Raw genomic sequence first — 17,713 nt, 5'->3', positions numbered from 1 at the left:
TTTTCAAAGAACTGACCAGGTTGTTTTTCAAGCAAAAAGAAACAAGCCATTAAACTCCACTACCTAACCCACAGTTATCACAATGGACGGCGTGTCATATGACTCTAAGAGTAAGAAGCTCTTACTAGACCCGGAAATTGCTCAATCAGCTCCTGCATTAAAACTCGAATTAGATCAGCTCAATGTTATCACTCAAGAACTAATAAATCAGGGTAGTGACGTACCCCCTGTTCCCACGCCTGATAACTTTAACAAAGATTTATCGAAAATGATCAAAAAACTATACGATAGTGGAGTTCAATCTTTCAAGGTGGGTAAATTTGAAGATAGTGTACGTCAGTTTTCAGTGGGTATTGAAATGATTCAGAGGAGACCCAAGTTGGAGTCTTTTGCTGGTACCATACAAGAATTGTCAAAGTTTTTAATGAGTAGATGTGATGCTTATTTGAAGACAAAGCAGTACTTGCAGGCTTATAATGATGTCGATTTACTATTGAACATGCAAATGAATGCACCAGATAATTTTTTAAGGCGAGGTGTTGCCAACTATTTCTTGGGTAACTATGAGTTGGCCAGAGCTGATTATCAAAGAGGGTTGGCGTTTGATGAGAATCATCCAAGGTTGCAACATGAATTAACCATCTGTTTGGATAAGATATTGGAGGAAAATGGTGACTACTTGTAGATTGTGGGATGAAAAGCGAGCGAGCTAGCCCAGTAGGTATGGTCTTGTAGGTTCATAGAATACCTTTTAGTTCAAGATCGATAATTTACTTTGTAACAAAAGTGTAGTCTTGGTGTGGTCGTGATACTTATCAGTGATTGCGTGTATCGTATGTAAGGAACGCTCACAAAGTGAAAATAAAAAAAAAAAAGTAAAAATAGTAACAACAAATCTGAGCCATTTGATTAGAAGGCATCAAAGGAAGAATATACTGGTTGCAGAGTAACTTGCTTGATAACCCACTTATTAAGTCGTGCTCACTAACCACTAAGCACAATTCAAAATATCATATCAAGTTTCATACAATAATTTACTAGTGCTTCCCTCCCCCCCGCCAACCCCCTATCACTACACGTCTAATGGCAACACAAATGGAGTATCGATCTACTAATCCTGCTAAAAGGCAAAGGCTTGATTCACTAAATACCTTTACAATACAACCCAAATTGGAACGACAGAATGGGAATAGTCACAAAGATCCACTCCAAAATGGGTTTGCAACTGGAAACAATAGCACAGGAGAACGGAAAATCGAGGTGATTGAAATATCCTCTGACGATGAGGATGAACCCACGGTGGATACAAAAGATCGTGCTCTCACTGAGACCAAAATTGAGCCTGCCCACTCCATCAAAAATGAAGGTGCATTTAAACTGGAAAAGAGTTTCACTTTCGAAAATGATGATAGTGACGATGAGATCATTATCCTATCTGAGAAAAAAGTGGCGAGCGATACTCCTAAGCCAAGTCCAGCATCAGCGACGCCTACTAACTTGAACCTTAATGGTAGTCATAAGCTAAAGAACGATCCAGGTCTTCAACTGAACGGCCCAACTCCACAAAAATATCCGCAGGGATCTCTCAACAACACAAATGGTAGTGTGAACAATGCCCATCTTCTGGTTACCACTTTCAAACCTCAAAATCAACTGCAAGTAGCGCCTAACAATGTCAACAATCAACAGCTTGCGCTTCAAAATCAACTTGCTATGGGCGGCGCATTTGCTAATGCACAAAACAACACCTATCAAACTCGCAACAATCCACAAGCCATTGGCTCTTTATTTCAGCCACATCAAAATACAAGCTACAGCTCGATTCCAGGTGCATACAACATGCCAGCTCCAGTTCCCCACGTAGGCGACAACCTTGAACAGGTGTCACGCGATGAGCTAAAGCAAAGAGAAGAAGCAAAGTTACGAGAGTTTGGGAAATTGGAACAAATTAAGCGAACCATCTCATCTCAAATACAGCGGCAGCAACAACAATATGAAGTGGAAAATGCACGAATGTCCAATATGAGTTCACAACTAAGTCAAGCAAACCGGTTGGGCAGACATGCCCTTGTGGAAAAAATAAGGGTGGCCATACTCAAAATTCAAAGAGCAATGAATACTGCACGTAATAATATCAATGCATACCAACGCTCGCTCGAGCCTGTTGAATCAAGTATGCAGTTAGTGCGGCACAGCTTGGCAAGCATCACCAACATGTTACGAACAGCGAATCATCAGGTGAATGCGGCTTTTAACCCGTATGAAGCAGAAATTTTTAGAGATACACGAGCTCAGGACACCAGCTCTGGCGGGCAAGATGACGATGTTCAGGATTTACTAGATAATATTGTGTCAGATGAGAGATTGGAAGAGGGTATGGAGCCCACTCCACCGGAAATGACAATCAAGTTGTTGAAACATCAAAGTATGGGGCTCGCGTGGATGAAACGAATGGAGGAATCCAAAACCAAAGGAGGCATTTTAGCTGACGATATGGGGTTGGGTAAAACGGTGCAGGCGTTGGCCCTAATACTTGCAAACAAATCTGCCGATGCAGAAAGAAAGACAACGGTGATTGTTGCTCCCGTTTCTTTACTCCGACAGTGGGCTGCTGAAGTGCAATCAAAGACACAACCATCCTGTAATTTGCGAGTGGGTATCTATCATGGTGAATACCGGAAAGTCATGTCCACTGCTCTGACGTTGAGGAAATACGATATTGTCTTGGTATCATATGGAACTTTGGCGTCTGAGTGGAAACGCCATTTTGCAAAAGACTTAGCAGAGAATGCTGAAGCAGGACGAGGATACTTGCCGAAACCTGATTCGGGTGGTACTAGCTATGACTCTCCCTTCTTTTCCTCAAATGCATTGTTTTTTCGTGTCATATTGGATGAAGCGCAAAACATCAAAAACAAATTAGCAATTGCATCAAAGGCTGTGTTGTACTTGAAATCAGAATATCGGTTTTGTTTAACAGGAACCCCCATGCAAAATAAAATCGAGGAATTGTACCCAATTGTTCGTTTCTTGAAACTTCGGCCATACTATATTGAAGACAAATTTAGAGCTCTTGTCATCCCATTGAAATCCAGATCAGAGGATTATGATAATGTTGATCGATCTCATTCAATGAGGAAATTACGAGCAATGTTGAGTTCAATATTATTAAGACGAACAAAGACATCGAAAATCGATGGGCAACCAATTTTAAACTTACCCACCAAGCATGTGGTTGCTGATTACGTAGAATTGGAAAGTGAAGAATTGAAATATTACAAGGATGTTGAAGCTGGAATTCAACGACAAGCGCAGCAAATGCTCGCTTCGGACAAGGACCATGGATGTATGTTTACCCTTTTGTTGAGATTGAGACAAGCCTGCTGTCACCAATATCTTGTTGAAATTGGGCATATAAAAGCGGATAGAAAGGAGCAACTTGATGGCGCTACTGTGAAACTTGATTGGAGGAAACAATTGCGAAACGTTGTTGGATTGAATGAGGGAACGATTTCCCGCATCAAGGAGAACGTACAATCTCTCTCAAGTAGTGAACTGACTTGTTCTTTCTGTTATGATGTGGAAGAGTTGAGCAATTTTGCGGTATTGGGAGAATGTGGCCATTTGGTTTGCTTGTCTTGTCTCGAAACGTTTTTTGATGAGCGTGCTGTTGACACTGCCGATTCACTGGGTCGGGTCGCAACTTGCATCGACTGTAATACCACTGTGAAACATGCCAATACTTTTGAGTATAATATGTTTGAAAGATTACATATAGCTGGGAACACTATTGCCAATGTTGAAGGATATTACAAGGACAGGCAGGGAAGCAATAGCATGTCGAATGTTGCCATAATTCGGGAATTGACTACTAGAGATCAAGGATTTGAACCATCGGCCAAAATCGAAAAGGCAATTGAGTTGATTAGCGATATTCAGGAGTCCAACCCGGGTCAAAAAATTATCGTTTTTTCTCAATTTGTCACGTTATTTGATTTGATGAAATTGGTACTTGATTATCAGAGAATCCCGTATCTAAGATACGATGGATCCATGTCGATTGAGAACAAGAACACCGTAATCAAGCAATTTTACCAAAATGAGGCTGATGTCTTGCTCATTTCATTACGTGCAGGAAACGTTGGATTAACTTTGACTTGTGCCAATCATGTCATTTTAATGGATCCATTTTGGAATCCATTTGTTGAAGACCAAGCAATGGACCGAGCCCATCGTATTGGACAAGAGCGTGAAGTTTATGTACATCGTATCTTGGTTTCAAACACTGTTGAGAGTCGTATCATGGAACTTCAAGAGAGCAAAAGGGAGTTGATTGGTGATGCATTGAATGAGAGAGAGTTGAAGTCGATTTCACGTTTAGGAAGAAGAGAACTTGGTTTCTTGTTTGGTTTGAATGGATTGGTTGATAGACAACCTCAAGCGCAGATTGCGTAGAAAGGAACATTCTCCTTCATGAGTATTGATTGTATTGACTGTATTGACTGTATATAGATTGCAACAGGGATGGAGTGTCTATTTATGTTTTTTGATCTTGCTCAAATTACGAATCCAGTCGTTTTCCTGAATAAGGCTGTGCTTGTAACACAATTCAGATAGGATTATCGGTTCAAATTCAAACTGATAGCTTGACAACGATTTACATAAGTAAATCAATTGCAAAATCAACCCATCAATCGCGTTTTTCAACTCTATTTCAGATTCAATTGACTCGTGAGTTGTTGAAGAGGTGGGGCCAGTGGGGTCAGTGGAGCCAGTGAAGCGTGGCGGTACAATATGAGGCAAGTATAATGTAAACTCACGACATAAGTTCATAGCTAGTGTTGTTATGAATTGGTTCAACAACAATTTATCAACTTCGTTTTGGAAAATTGTATAGTAAACATGAATTGAAGCGTAGATGTGTTCACGATAAACTTCAACATACCGTTTCAAATATGTCAATTTGTTAAACTTGAGAATTGGTGTTAGACTTGCAATTTCATTGATGATGAATTTGAATCTTGAATTTAAGTAAACCCGATGCAAGGAATTGTTGTCAACAGTTTCCAACTTGTTTAAAATTTGGAAAATCTTGAGAATGTGGTTTTGCTTTAAATTTGTATTTAGTAATTTGATTAAACCTTTCAACATGTGTTGCAACTCCAATTCGATTTGGTCCAGAACGATTTTGAAAATGGATAGTTTGGGGAACCGAATGATTAGTGATTTGATGAGAATGGATATTTCCAAGCTTTCTTGGTAATTACCTTGTAAGATACAAAGTCGACATAGGGTGGGGAGTTCCAAAATGTCCAAAACTGTATCGATATTGGACAAGATCGAGTTTTGGTTCGACTTGTAGTGGTGATCCAGAACGTGCAACTTTGAGTCAAAAGATATGTTTCTCTTTAATGCAGATACAGCTTTTTGGTAATCATTAGTCAAGCTGTTGTTGATTTCATTCAAGTCGTGATTGACATCGATGATCAAGTCCTTGTGTGAGTCTGTCAAAGAACTCAATTGCTTGTTGATCTGATGTTGCTGTAGGTCCAATTCTGCAATCTCTTGAGTAACGTTCTTAGCATGAGGTTTGTTGTTGCTGCTTGGTGTTGTAGTTGTAGTAGTGGTGAACTGGTCCGTTGATAGTAATTCGTCATTGATTAGTAGATCTTCAAGAAATTTCTGTGATGATTTGTATAGCTCAGTATCAGTCTTCTCTAATGTGTTTCTGTGCACGTCGTCCAAGTCATCTTTCAATGAGTCTAGTAATATCAGCGACATCCTTGCTTTTGCAATTAGGTTGGCTTGTTGACGATGTTGTACATTTCTTGCTAGTGTTCTACGATAGTTGTTCATTTTCTCTGATCAACTATACACGACCAATAATTTCTACCTCGACAATTCCTCAACCACAACATCATCAATTAGTACAGCAACTCCCTAGGAAGACCTTTAACCTCGCTCATCTACTAGTACCCCTAAACATAGGAAGCTACAATGGAAGGGATATTTTTCAATATTGATTACGGTTATGTCGAAGCAGTAGTAAGGGGATACAGGAGTGGTCTTCTCACAGCAAACCAGTATGTCAACTTAACTCAATGTGACAACTTGGAAGATCTCAAACTACAACTTTCATCAACCGATTATGGTAACTTCTTGGCCAATTACTCAGGTCCTTTGACTACATCTGTAATTCAAGAGAACTTGAACAAGAAAATTTACCAACAATATCAATACATCAAAAGTCAATCCAGCGGGAAATTGACGAGATTTGTGGACTACATTCAATACGCATACATGATTGACAATGTCATATTGATGATCACTGGTACCCTTCATGAAAGAGACAAGTCAGACATTTTGAAGAAATGTAACCCGTTGGGATGGTTTGATACTTTACCCACATTGAGTATTGCTACTGATATTGAAAGTTTGTATTCAACAGTATTGATTGATACTCCGTTAGCACCTTTTTTCAAAAACTGTGTTTCAGCTGATGATTTGGATGATTTGAATATCGAAATCATTAGAAATAAATTGTACAAGAATTATTTGGAAGCATTCATGGCATTTGTACAACGTGAATTTGATGGACCCGATAAAGAAATCATGACTAGATTGTTGACTTTGGAAGCGGACAAACGAGTGATTAATATTGCTTTGAACTCGATCAATAACTCACAATTGTCAATTGAGGATAAGTTGAGTTTGTTCCCACAGTTGGGACAGTTGTATCCTACTTATCACTTGGAGTTGGCTCAAACGGATGATTATGAGCAATTGAAGTTGGTTGTGGAAAATATAGGTGATTTCAAAGATCTCTTTAATGATGGCAGTGGCGATGGTAATGGAAGCATTGGTGATGCATTTTACTTGTTGGAGTTGCAATACTGTAGAAATGCATTCACTCAACAGTTCACGTTGAGTACTGTTTATGCTTGGTTGAAATCTAAAGAACAAGAGGTTAGAAATATTACTTGGATTGCCGAATGTATTGCTCAAAACCAAAAGAGTAGAATTGAAAACTACATTGCCGTTTATTGAGGAAAACAGAGGAAGTGTATCGAGGTCCTTATTATGTGTATTTACAAAAATAAAGGTACGTTATTTGATTGTCCCTTTCTCTTGGACCCAGTTTCTTGACGACTTCTCTTGCTTCCATTTCTTGTTTCATAGTTGTTGTTGTTGTTGTTGTTGTGTACTGTTTGACTTGTCCTTTTAAAGGTATTTATAAATGGTTCATGGCGATCTAATCTAGGTATATTTGTCAAAGGTAGAATGTCTGGTAGGCTTTGCTCTTTGTTATTATCAATCTGATCCATTTCATCCTGCAAAATCCATTCAATTAGATGCTCGTCATGGTCCAATTCAGTCATATTAATAGTCAATAGCGTCCCTGGATATCCACTTTGCTGATGATTCTTGCAAATCAACTGTATTGAGAAACAACCATCGGCATCTTTTATAAACTTGCACTTGGAACTTAATTTGACCGCTCTGAATATTTTGTAAAATTCGGCGAATCTAAACTGGGATATGATATGTAGATGAGATTGATCAATATGTAACTTCTCCATTACTGACTTTTCATTAGGAAACATTAGCTTCGACATACCAATGGCTCCTTTACTTATGAAATTCAATACTCCTTCAGCAGAATAAATAAACAAGATTTCTGTGTCTATTTGGTACAAGTCTTGTAACAAGTTTGTCAAGACATCACTCTTGAGCATAATTTCTAAAATGACGTTTTCGTAATTGATTCTTGAACCAGGACCTCCTTGTAGTTGCTCATTTTCTAACAACTCCTCCTCGTCTATGTAAAAAGTGTAGAAATCTAATCTCTCGGTAATCAAAGTGTCATCAAACTCGATAACTAACGAATGCCCGTCTCCCTTGTATGTGATGGTACACGATATTGATTTTTCGGATTTCATGGTATTTAAAACCGAAGTAAAGCAATTGGCAATAAGATTGATGTCCACTCCTAGTCGTAGCCCTAGCTCCTCCTCTTCTGCACCCTCCTTGTCGGAAAGACTGTGCTGATCTATGGATGTGGCTGTTGTCAACTCGTACAGGCTAAATAATGCAGGGTCAATATTGACATGCACATTGATGGTGTAGTTATAAGTCGAGTATATAGTGATCCCACCAGACCGTATTGTTATAATAGCCTGACTGTTGACGGCTATTAGACTCTGAAACACGTCTGAAAGATGACCAATTTGATTTGTTGATGCACTGAAATGGGCTTCTGGTTTGGGTTTCCATGTGCTCAAATTACGACGTTGAGGAGACAGCTGAGGATCTGTATGTTGTGAGGGTAGAGCTGTATCATCGCCTCCATTCTCCTGAGATGAGTCGACAAAGAGGGACATTTATGGAATGGTGGAAAGAGCAACAAGGTGGTATTCCACTCAGCACCATTGAGTGTCTTCGCGCAGAAATTGGAAGCGACAAACTCAGTCATGTGCTTATCATGTGACTGATATATTACAAAGAGTAACTTTTGAGATTTAAATTTTATGAGAACGGGTTGCAGGATAGGAACAAGCGAGGAGACAGGAGCTGTATTTACTGAGATTGCTCAATCTATCACGCTAAAATGACATCTATGGGTACTTGAATGCTCAGCAAAGATATTTCCCAACTTTTATTACAATTTTTTTTTTCAACACAAATAGTTTTTCCTAGTGTAGTAGGGAGATACTAGACTTGTACGATTCTTCGTCAAAGCCCCACAGAATGAGAGGCGTGGATGCTTTCACTCTAATCTACTCTAGGGTAAGAGTTCCTTTTGGTGGAAAACGGCAACAGAAGGATAAATGATAACCTTGGGTAGTGAGCGTTTTTGCTGCTACCATGCAACTTTTGCCAAGAAATTGTTTCAGATTTACAATGAATGAGGGCATTTCTGGCGTCCAATCAGAAGAGAGCCAAAAAGGAGTAGGAAAGGCAAGTTTTAGACGTGGTTGGGGGGGGGGGAAGGAGGGAGGTCTGGGGAGGACAACATTAACGTAGCAGTCAGTCAGGGCTTTATATATACTGAACAAGAGTATTCTGCTGAAGGTATTTGGTTTGGTGTGCAGATTTTTGCAACCGTTTGTTCTATAACTACTTAGAGAAGAGCAAAGAAAACATTCGAAAAAACCGATTTTCAGATGGTGAAACTCACTTTCGAATAAAGTTCTCTCTTTCGCTCTCTTCAACTAGGTTTGCACTTTCCCACTTTGCTTAGTTCTGGATGGATCTATTGCATCAATGACGATCAGTCAGACTATTTTATGGAAGTGTGTGCCCAATATACAGGAATTACTACTATACACAAATTGTTGTAATCACGTGCGTAGCATAACAAAAACAGAAAATAAATTCAAATCATATCCTCCCGTATCTTTAGCAAAACAAACAATCAAACAACCGGCCTCTACAGATACAAACTCACTAGCCGATACTTTCATTCAAGACCAATAGAAGGAACGAGATAGGCTCTAGGAGAAGGTATTTGCGTCTGTTCTACATTTATTTTCCGCTTTACACGACATTATTTTGGCTATTTTCTTTTGAATGACAAGAAAATAAATACGCCCTCATCACATCTAAAAACGGCTGAGGTATTACTATACACAAAAGTTTATCCAGGATACTACTAAGCTATGGTGTGGTCGCAACTAGAAGTGACGACACCTCACATTGCATATGCGTGTGTTGGTATATTCTCGACCCTATTTTCACTAGTGTCCTTATTTGTTAAGGAACGATTATACATTGGTGAAGCTACAGTTGCTACCATTGCTGGTCTCATACTTGGGCCGCATTGTCTAAACTGGTTTGCACCCACTACATGGGGTAATGCAGACTTGATCACATTGGAAATATGTCGAATAGTTTTGTGCATACAGATTGTTGCCGTTTCCGTTGAGTTGCCACGAAAATACATGAAAAAACATTGGCTATCAGTAGCCATTCTTTTACTACCGGTTATGACCGTGGGCTGGCTAGTTGTTGGCTTGTTCATTTGGGCTTTAATTCCTCATTTTACTTTTAATGATGGCTTATTGGTAAGTGCCTGTGTTACTGCAACTGATCCAGTCTTGGCTGCTGCTGTTGTCGGTAAAGGTAAGTTCGCGGAAAGAGTTCCTGGTCATTTGCGTAACTTGTTATCTGCCGAGTCTGGCTGTAACGATGGAATGGCCTTCCCTTTTATTTATTTGTCACTTAATTTGATTGTACATTCAGGACACGCTGGAGAAATTGTCAAGGATTGGATCTTGTTGACTATTTTGTGGGAATGTGTATTTGGAATCGTGTTGGGAATTGTTATAGGATACGTTTTGAGAAAGATTGTTGAGTTTGCGGAAACCAAGAACTTGATTGATCGAGAATCATTTTTGGCAATCTTTATATTTATTGCTTTCAACTCAGCTGGAATAGGATCCATGTTGGGAGTTGACGATTTGTTAGTGTCGTTTGCCGCAGGCACCACTTTTGGTTGGAATGGTGCATTTGCTAAAAAGACCGAAGAATCTCATGTATCGACTGTTATTGATTTACTTTTGAACTTGTCGTTTTTTGTTTATTTTGGTGCAATTATCCCATGGCCGCAGTTCAATGATGCTTCAATTGGATTGAATGTTTGGAGATTGATTATTTTGGCGTTGGTCATTATCTTTTTAAGAAGATTACCCGCAGTTGTATGTTTGAAACCATTTACGCCTGATATCAAAACATGGAGAGAAGCATTTTTTTGTGGCCATTTTGGGCCCATTGGTGTTGGAGCTATATTTGCAAGCATATTGGCAAGAGGAGATCTTGAAAGTCATTATACAACCGAGGAAACTCCTTTAAGTGAGGTTCCAGGACGCGGATTCCCACACGATCAATTACTAGTTACAATTTGGCCACTAGTGTGTTTTATTGTGGTTACATCCATCATTGTGCATGGTTCTTCTGTTGCAGTTTTGACATTGGGTAAGAGGTTGAACAGAATGGCCATTACAATGTCATTTACTGCCACAACCGGTGAATCTGGTAGTGGTCCAAACTGGATCCAGAGATTGCAAAAGCTTGATAGGACCAACTCGTCATATTCTTTGCATAGAGTTGACACTATGGCACCGGACGAAAAGGAACTGCAAGAAGAAGGCGAAGTGCAACACGATCAAAGTCAACTACCTGAGACGAGTGGTATCAAAGTCCGTCCAGCAGGAGGGGCCAAAAGGAGAAAGAAAAAGAGGAGACACCAAAGGCAAGGACTTATTCAGAAAACATTGTCAAGAGTTACAAGTGGAGATGACGAAAATGGGCACGCGCCAAGACACAAACCACACCAGGAGGTTCTACAGTTGGGTGGTCACACTGGTGGTGGTGGTGCTCATGCTAATACTGCTCCTGCAGCTACTGCAGACGAAGAAAAAGCTCAGCATACGCCAACAAAAAGTACCTCTTCTTCAGAGCCCGAGGTTACTGCAGAAGTTAAAAACTCATCTTCCTCCGCTGAAGGTGAGCAATTACTCGATCCTCATGAGAAAACTTCAGGTAAGCTGGAATATGGCGAGCGCAGCAAGCCGGAAACTCCCGTTCCGACATCTGCGTATCAAGAAGGTGACAGAATCATCATTGAAGATCAATTTGGAGAAGTTATGGACAACCTTACCTTGGGTAGAAGAAAAGAGGCAGCTGAGAAGCGGAGAAAACTGCAAAGTAGTAACAAGCAGCCACCCACGGATGCTGATGCGGATGATGAAGCAGAAGAAGGAAAGGAGGATGAAAGTATACACTCTATGGAATCTTTGCAAAGACATATGTCTCAGTATTCAAATGCATCAACCATGAAAAGCGACGAATCAGAATCGGGTAGTGCAGAAGATACAGGTGGAAGATTGTCGCCATTACGCAAGAGACTATCTCGCTCTGCTTCTCGACGCTCCTACTATAGAAAAGATGACCCCAATAGGAAAAAGGTTTATGCCCATCGTATTGATAATATCATAACCATTGAAAATGAGGATGGTGACATCATAAGAAGATACAAGGTTAACCGCCATGCTTCTACAGTACCAAATCCAACGCCAAACAGATCTAGATCGTCAACATTGGTGGGAAAGATGAAATCATTTGTCGGTATGAAACCAAATGACATTGCTACATCACAAACAGGTGCAACAAATCACCCGTCGTCGTCGCAAACTGACCCAATTGCAGAAGTACCCAAAGTACATGTAACTGATTTGGAAAAGGGAGTTCACCATAACATTCTCATACCTCAAACCGAGCGTGATCCTCATCCAGATAGTGCCAAACTTGATAAGATTGAGGACAAAATTGCGTCCATCTTGGAAACTAAACATGCCAAGGGTCATCACTCGGCAGTGAGGAAAGCATCGCCGCCCCCACCACAAAGGTCTCAGGCACATGACCCTATAGAAGAGGAAGAATATTACGATGACGAGGAAGAAGGCACTTCTGACGATGATGTGGAAGATGAAGATGAAGATGAAGATGAGGATGAGGATGAGGAGACGGAAGTCGAGAAGCAAAGAAGATTGCAAGCATTGGGCAAATTGCCAAATAAGAATCGCGATAAAAACGACGAGGAATAGTTATAGAGCTCTCTTCAAAGGGCAAATTTGTGTATATAAATGTCTATGTAAATCGGTCTATATATATTTATATCGTATTGCGTACCCTTTGTTAAAGCCGAGGGAGGGAGAAAGAAAAAAAAAAATTATTCTTCAACAGATTGTGGGGTGGGGAAGGGAGAGAGGGAAAGAAAGAAAGAAAGAAAGAAAGAGACTTTGCACTTTACACCCAGAACTGCTCCATTAGTGTTGCTTCGTCAAACTATGCCTGCAGTGTCAAATTCACTCCCAACACCAGCAATCTCGCTGGTCTCCACGTTCAACTCAAACAAAACAACCGAACACAACTACAAACTAGCGTTGAAACAATTCATCAACAAGAACTTTATCGGATCATTCAAATTGATACATCAAGTCTACTATTCAGCATTCAACGATTACAAACAGGGGACAATCTCAGAGGACTTACTTATCAAAATCATCAACTTGTACCTCGTTGTCGTTGGAGTGTGTCTCAAGAGCAAGAGCCTTGATAATGTACAAGCCAACGCTGCTCGTAATTCCTTCACTAGTAATGAAATCTTGAACCAAATCAAATCAGTTTGGCTTGAGGCTGATATTCCGTATGAAATTAAGTACAATATCCAGCTTGTATATGCAACTAATCAAGACTTGATTCTCGACAAAGAGCTGTATTTGCACAATTTGAAGAAATGGTATATTAATATCGACACCGATGATAAATTTGGTGGAAAATTGCTTGATTTGGTGAAATTTGAGATCCTACCCCAGTTTGAGCTCTATGATGAAAGTGAACGGTTGATTGGTGATGATGAAAGTGAGTTGCAAAGGTTGCACGACATCAAGGATGGTAAAGAGGAATTTAAGAATAGATTGAAACAGGAACAACTCCAAGCTGAAAAAGCAGCAAAGGAGGCCAAGGTTAAAGTCGAGGCTGATGCTAGGAAAACTGCAAAGGAACTGAGTTTAAAGTACAGCTCAATTAAGGAGATTATAAATAATTACAGCAAGGAGGAGAGTAGGTCGGCACCAAGCACTTCTCAAGGTCGCAGTTTGAGTCGTCAACAACAAGTCCAGGCTTTGAAGCAGCGATTGTCGTATATTCTAAACATCACTGGGTCTTTTCTTGCTCGGAATTCTGTGGTATTAGTGGTGCTAATTGTTTTATTCCTTGGGTCTGGAAGGTATTTGAGAAATGCAAATATAAGAGACAAGATTGTTGAAACTGTGAAAATGGCTTTCAAGTTTACCTATGTATAAAGTAGGCATGTACATGGATATCAAGTAGTTTCTGAAGACCTTTTGATTGTCGTAATTTCTCGGGTGTAAAGAACCGAATAAAACCCAATGGCAGCTCTCTCTTCCTTTCGAGCCCTTTTTTTTCTTTCACAACCACAGTTCCCACTCTCAACCACACTAAACGCCCAACAAGACAAACACATACATCATGACCAAACCACAACCGCAAAATGGAATGTGGGTAATAGGATACGGATCCCTCATATTCAAACCTCCTCCACACGTCTCACTCAAGATCACGGGATACTTGCAAGGTTACATCCGCCGTTTCTGGCAAAGTTCAATAGATCATCGCGGCACGCCAGCATCTCCAGGCCGCGTAGTCACACTAATCTCGTTAGACGAGTTGCGGGATCAGAAGCGGTTTTTCCATAGCGATTTACACACATATGAACTCAAAAATGGTGATATTGTTGACATTGATCACCTGATTGATGATTTGAAACCGCAGGATTTGAAAGTCTGGGGATGCGCGTACTATATTGATGCTGAACATGTCGATGAGGTGAAGGAGTACTTGGATATACGTGAACAGAATGGGTACGAGTTGAGGTCAGTCAAATTTTATATCAAAGCAGAGGAAGGTGGTGGTTGTGATGATGGTAGAGGAGCTAGAGTGGAGGGAAGTGGTGTACCCGAAGCAGATCGACAAAATGATGAGTTTGGTGATTTCATTCACAGTCTGATTTATATTGGCGGGTTGGACTTGGATAGTTTTATTGGTCCCGAACCTATTGAACAAACAGCTAGCATAATCAAGTCGAATGTTGGTCCAAGTGGGAAGAACAGTGAGTACTTGATTAAATTGACTCACGCAGTTCGTGAGTTGAATTGTAGAGATTATTACTTGGAAGATTTACTAAAACTAATACAAGAGGAATGAGGCGACAGCCATATGGTTATAAATCTAGATGCCATTAATATAGAAAATTATTCCTTGTTCTCCTCATTATCCTAATCTGAGGAAATCTTCAGCTGCTTGTTCAATTATTTGAGCCAATCGATTTATATGATCTTGAGCTCGGCTGAAATTTTGATCCATCATCTCTGATCGTATATTTGGGAAGGTATTCCATTGGAAATCACGACCCGACTCTGGTGCCATAAACGGAACTCCAAACAATTCATTCACATAGCCCGACCTTTTTGGTTGTGGATCACGTCCTACAAATTCTTCATTGAACCGCACCATATTGTCATTCCAGGCCCATCGTTCCATAGCCAAAATTGGTGGTTCTGAACCTCTGCTAGCTGCAATCACCGACTTCCAATCGGTATGCCAACTAGTGAATTTAAGACTGGCTCTTTTCAAAGTATCCACTGCCCGGAGCAAGTTGTTGTAGTGCAAATTGGGTTTAACATTCGAGTCTTTGGATAAAAAGTCACCAAACCTTTGTAGATCTTGTACATCATCCAGTAACAGCTTGGACAATTGCATAAAGTTGTAGGGGATAAATGGACTCTCAGCGAAATCGATAATCACTCTTGATAAAAGTTCAACTAGCTGGGTATGCTTAGCCATTGATTTATCAATATCCCAATTTTCAAAATTTTCAAAAGTATCATAACACGATCCCTCGGGGTATTTTTTGCCTTTGAATTTGACCTCAACCGAAGGAATGTTGACCAAATTTATGAATGGAACATAGTTTTTTTCTTCCAAGAAATCATTCCCAATAGACTGCTTTTGCTCCTCCGAGAATAGATTCTGCAAAGTTTTGCCCCCTTCTTCAAGATTCACTTTAGATAAAGCACGTTGCAAACTTTCCCTCAAGAAGGGGTGTGCTTTGATTTGAAGCTCATTTCCACTCACCAAATCACTCATATCAATATACAAAAACCCTTCCTTTCTCAATGACTCTTTTCTGTTTTCGATCCACTCTGTAGCTCCGGCCAAATTGTACTCAGTGGCATCAAAAGACACAAAATAAATGGATCTTGAAGGTACCCACTGATACTTTCTCTGTAATGATGTGAGAATCTTTACCAATTCTAAAAATCCAACTGTCCCTGTATTACTACCCATAGTTCCATAGCATGCAGAGTCTCGCACCGAGCCCACAATAATTCCCTTTTCAGCTTGCTCCCTCCCTTCTATGGACCCAACAACGTTCCAAAATGGATGAACAGGACGATTGGTGTTAGATACTTTCAATTGTAAAACGGCTGAGGTGCCGTCTCCACTTGCAAAATCATCAAACGAGCAACCCCCATTCAATTTTTTGATCAAGGTCTCACCATCCCTCCACGAAATTGGAATGGTGGGTACCCTTGGTGTAGTTTCAGACTTATCCCATGAAAGTCTCGTAACAAATCCACCTTCCGATGACCAACCAGGTGTTAGAATATCCCCCGGAGACATTCTAGTCAACCCCACATTCTCTCTTTGTATGACATCATCGACCTCGACGTTGTCGGCTAAGGTGAATTTAGATGTAACGAAAACAACAGCTTTGGCTCCATTTTTTTCAGCGAAATAAACTTTGTTCCCCTCAGGTAAGTTACCTCCATACTTCATCAATAATATTTTTCCATTTACGTCTATTCCCTTATCTTGTAGTTGCTTGAAATCTTCGGGCCGGCCGTAATTCACGTATACATATGTTCCTTCAACAGTCTCAATTGTGTTCAATGAGTTTGGATTGTAGGCAAGAAATTGCATTTCCTTGCTATGTTTTTCGTTAAGTTTTGCTTCAAAAGACCCATCAGCAAGTTTTAAAAACGTACCATCAGCATTTGGGTAATTTGTAAACGATTGAAATTCATTGAGGTAGACATTATGTAGACCATTATTCTTCATGTATTTTTCAATATACCTTGCAAATGCTAAATCACCCATTGAACCTGTGATGTGAGGAATGGATGAAAAATATTCAAGATTTTCCTTCATTGACTTTGGGTCGATAAAATGTCGAGCTGAATCAGCTAGTTTATCAATGTCATAAAATTTCCCAGTGGAAAACGCTCCCATATTGGAACTAGTGATTGATGTGTTTGCACTATACTTGGATATCCCAAATATCAAGAGCATCATTACGAAAACGTACAAGAGTCTTTTCACCACCAACGGGTTCCCCACTTTCAAAATCAGTCTCTCATACTGAATACTCAAGAACTTGTAGCCTTCGTATATCGGATCAATCATTCTGCTTACAGGCCGTATTATGCGTATATTGACGTTGGTGGCAAATTTCTTGGAAAAAGCTTGTGCTCGGTTAAGTAAACCACTGGTTTCGTGCAGTGACGGGTCCTCTATTTCAAACTGCTCCATGGGTATCGAAGTGGATGATGATGACGATGATGATTCATGTGGGTAGTCCTGGTTATATCTCTGTCCATAACTCGATTCAGAATAGTCTGGTGGGTTTGAAGGGAGTCTATCGTCGTGGAACGAGGACCCATCTGTAGAAAGTCGTTGATATTCAGGCTGACGCATGTTTGCAGATGTGATGAAAGAGTAGACTGTGGCAGTTTTCTTTTTTTTTTTTTTTTGGTTTCTTATTTCTCTGACGATGACGAGTAAGGATATCTCCTAGTTGACAGAGTAAAGACTGAAATGCAATGTAGAATGGGGTCTAGAGTCGTGTTGTTGGCTCTTGTGTATGACAACTTCTTTCTCTCTGTGGTGTATGATGGTGATTTCTATTATTCGGTGGCTGTAAAGTCGAAAAACAAATACCCGAGATACTACTCTCTACTTATATGCAGTACACATCTCCACCAAGCTTCAAGATCAAATCTAATCACCAACAACAGAGTGTAACAACAGTCTAACTACAACTTGAATAGTTAGCACTTGTTTTGTTGTT

At 40.0% G+C, this 17,713-nt stretch overlaps 9 protein-coding genes across 9 annotated transcripts; 6 read left to right on the top strand and 3 right to left on the bottom strand. All coding sequences in view use genetic code 12, as the record gives it.

Moving 5' to 3' along the window:
* Positions 1–82: 82 nt before the first annotated feature.
* SEC72 (Sec63 complex subunit) lies at positions 83–685 on the top strand (the record flags this gene model as incomplete). Its single annotated transcript, XM_051750653.1, has 1 exon — positions 83–685. The coding sequence occupies one exon, from the start codon at positions 83–85 to the stop codon at positions 683–685; it is 603 nt and encodes a 200-aa protein (XP_051610024.1).
* A 398-nt stretch (positions 686–1,083) lies between these two features.
* KGF57_001446 (translocase) lies at positions 1,084–4,455 on the top strand (the record flags this gene model as incomplete). The annotated part of the gene is made up of 1 exon (XM_051750652.1): positions 1,084–4,455. One exon carries the CDS (start codon positions 1,084–1,086, stop codon positions 4,453–4,455), a length of 3,372 nt encoding a protein of 1,123 aa, XP_051610023.1.
* Positions 4,456–4,533: 78 nt separating this feature from the next.
* KGF57_001445 (Golgi transport complex subunit) lies at positions 4,534–5,781 on the bottom strand (the record flags this gene model as incomplete). Its single annotated transcript, XM_051750651.1, has 1 exon — positions 4,534–5,781. One exon carries the CDS (start codon positions 5,779–5,781, stop codon positions 4,534–4,536), a length of 1,248 nt encoding a protein of 415 aa, XP_051610022.1.
* A 216-nt stretch (positions 5,782–5,997) lies between these two features.
* KGF57_001444 (H(+)-transporting V0 sector ATPase subunit d) lies at positions 5,998–7,047 on the top strand (the record flags this gene model as incomplete). Its single annotated transcript, XM_051750650.1, has 1 exon — positions 5,998–7,047. One exon carries the CDS (start codon positions 5,998–6,000, stop codon positions 7,045–7,047), a length of 1,050 nt encoding a protein of 349 aa, XP_051610021.1.
* Positions 7,048–7,088: 41 nt separating this feature from the next.
* KGF57_001443 (uncharacterized protein) lies at positions 7,089–8,381 on the bottom strand (the record flags this gene model as incomplete). Its single annotated transcript, XM_051750649.1, has 1 exon — positions 7,089–8,381. The coding sequence occupies one exon, from the start codon at positions 8,379–8,381 to the stop codon at positions 7,089–7,091; it is 1,293 nt and encodes a 430-aa protein (XP_051610020.1).
* Positions 8,382–9,659: 1,278 nt separating this feature from the next.
* Positions 9,660–12,605, top strand: CNH1 (Cnh1p; the record flags this gene model as incomplete). The annotated part of the gene is made up of 1 exon (XM_051750648.1): positions 9,660–12,605. One exon carries the CDS (start codon positions 9,660–9,662, stop codon positions 12,603–12,605), a length of 2,946 nt encoding a protein of 981 aa, XP_051610019.1.
* Positions 12,606–12,848: 243 nt separating this feature from the next.
* KGF57_001441 (uncharacterized protein) lies at positions 12,849–13,865 on the top strand (the record flags this gene model as incomplete). The annotated part of the gene is made up of 1 exon (XM_051750647.1): positions 12,849–13,865. The coding sequence occupies one exon, from the start codon at positions 12,849–12,851 to the stop codon at positions 13,863–13,865; it is 1,017 nt and encodes a 338-aa protein (XP_051610018.1).
* Positions 13,866–14,052: 187 nt separating this feature from the next.
* On the top strand, positions 14,053–14,787 carry KGF57_001440 (gamma-glutamylcyclotransferase; the record flags this gene model as incomplete). The annotated part of the gene is made up of 1 exon (XM_051750646.1): positions 14,053–14,787. One exon carries the CDS (start codon positions 14,053–14,055, stop codon positions 14,785–14,787), a length of 735 nt encoding a protein of 244 aa, XP_051610017.1.
* Positions 14,788–14,853: 66 nt separating this feature from the next.
* Positions 14,854–17,340, bottom strand: KGF57_001439 (putative zinc metalloprotease; the record flags this gene model as incomplete). Its single annotated transcript, XM_051750644.1, has 1 exon — positions 14,854–17,340. The coding sequence occupies one exon, from the start codon at positions 17,338–17,340 to the stop codon at positions 14,854–14,856; it is 2,487 nt and encodes an 828-aa protein (XP_051610016.1).
* Between the last annotated feature and the right edge of the window lie 373 nt (positions 17,341–17,713).

The sequence above is a fragment of the Candida theae genome (assembly GCF_024610275.1).
Source record: "Candida theae strain CBS 12239 chromosome Unknown scaffold42, whole genome shotgun sequence".
NCBI classification, from domain to species: Eukaryota; Fungi; Ascomycota; class Pichiomycetes; order Serinales; family Debaryomycetaceae; genus Lodderomyces; species Lodderomyces theae.
This window is presented reverse-complemented; position numbering and strand designations above follow the sequence as displayed.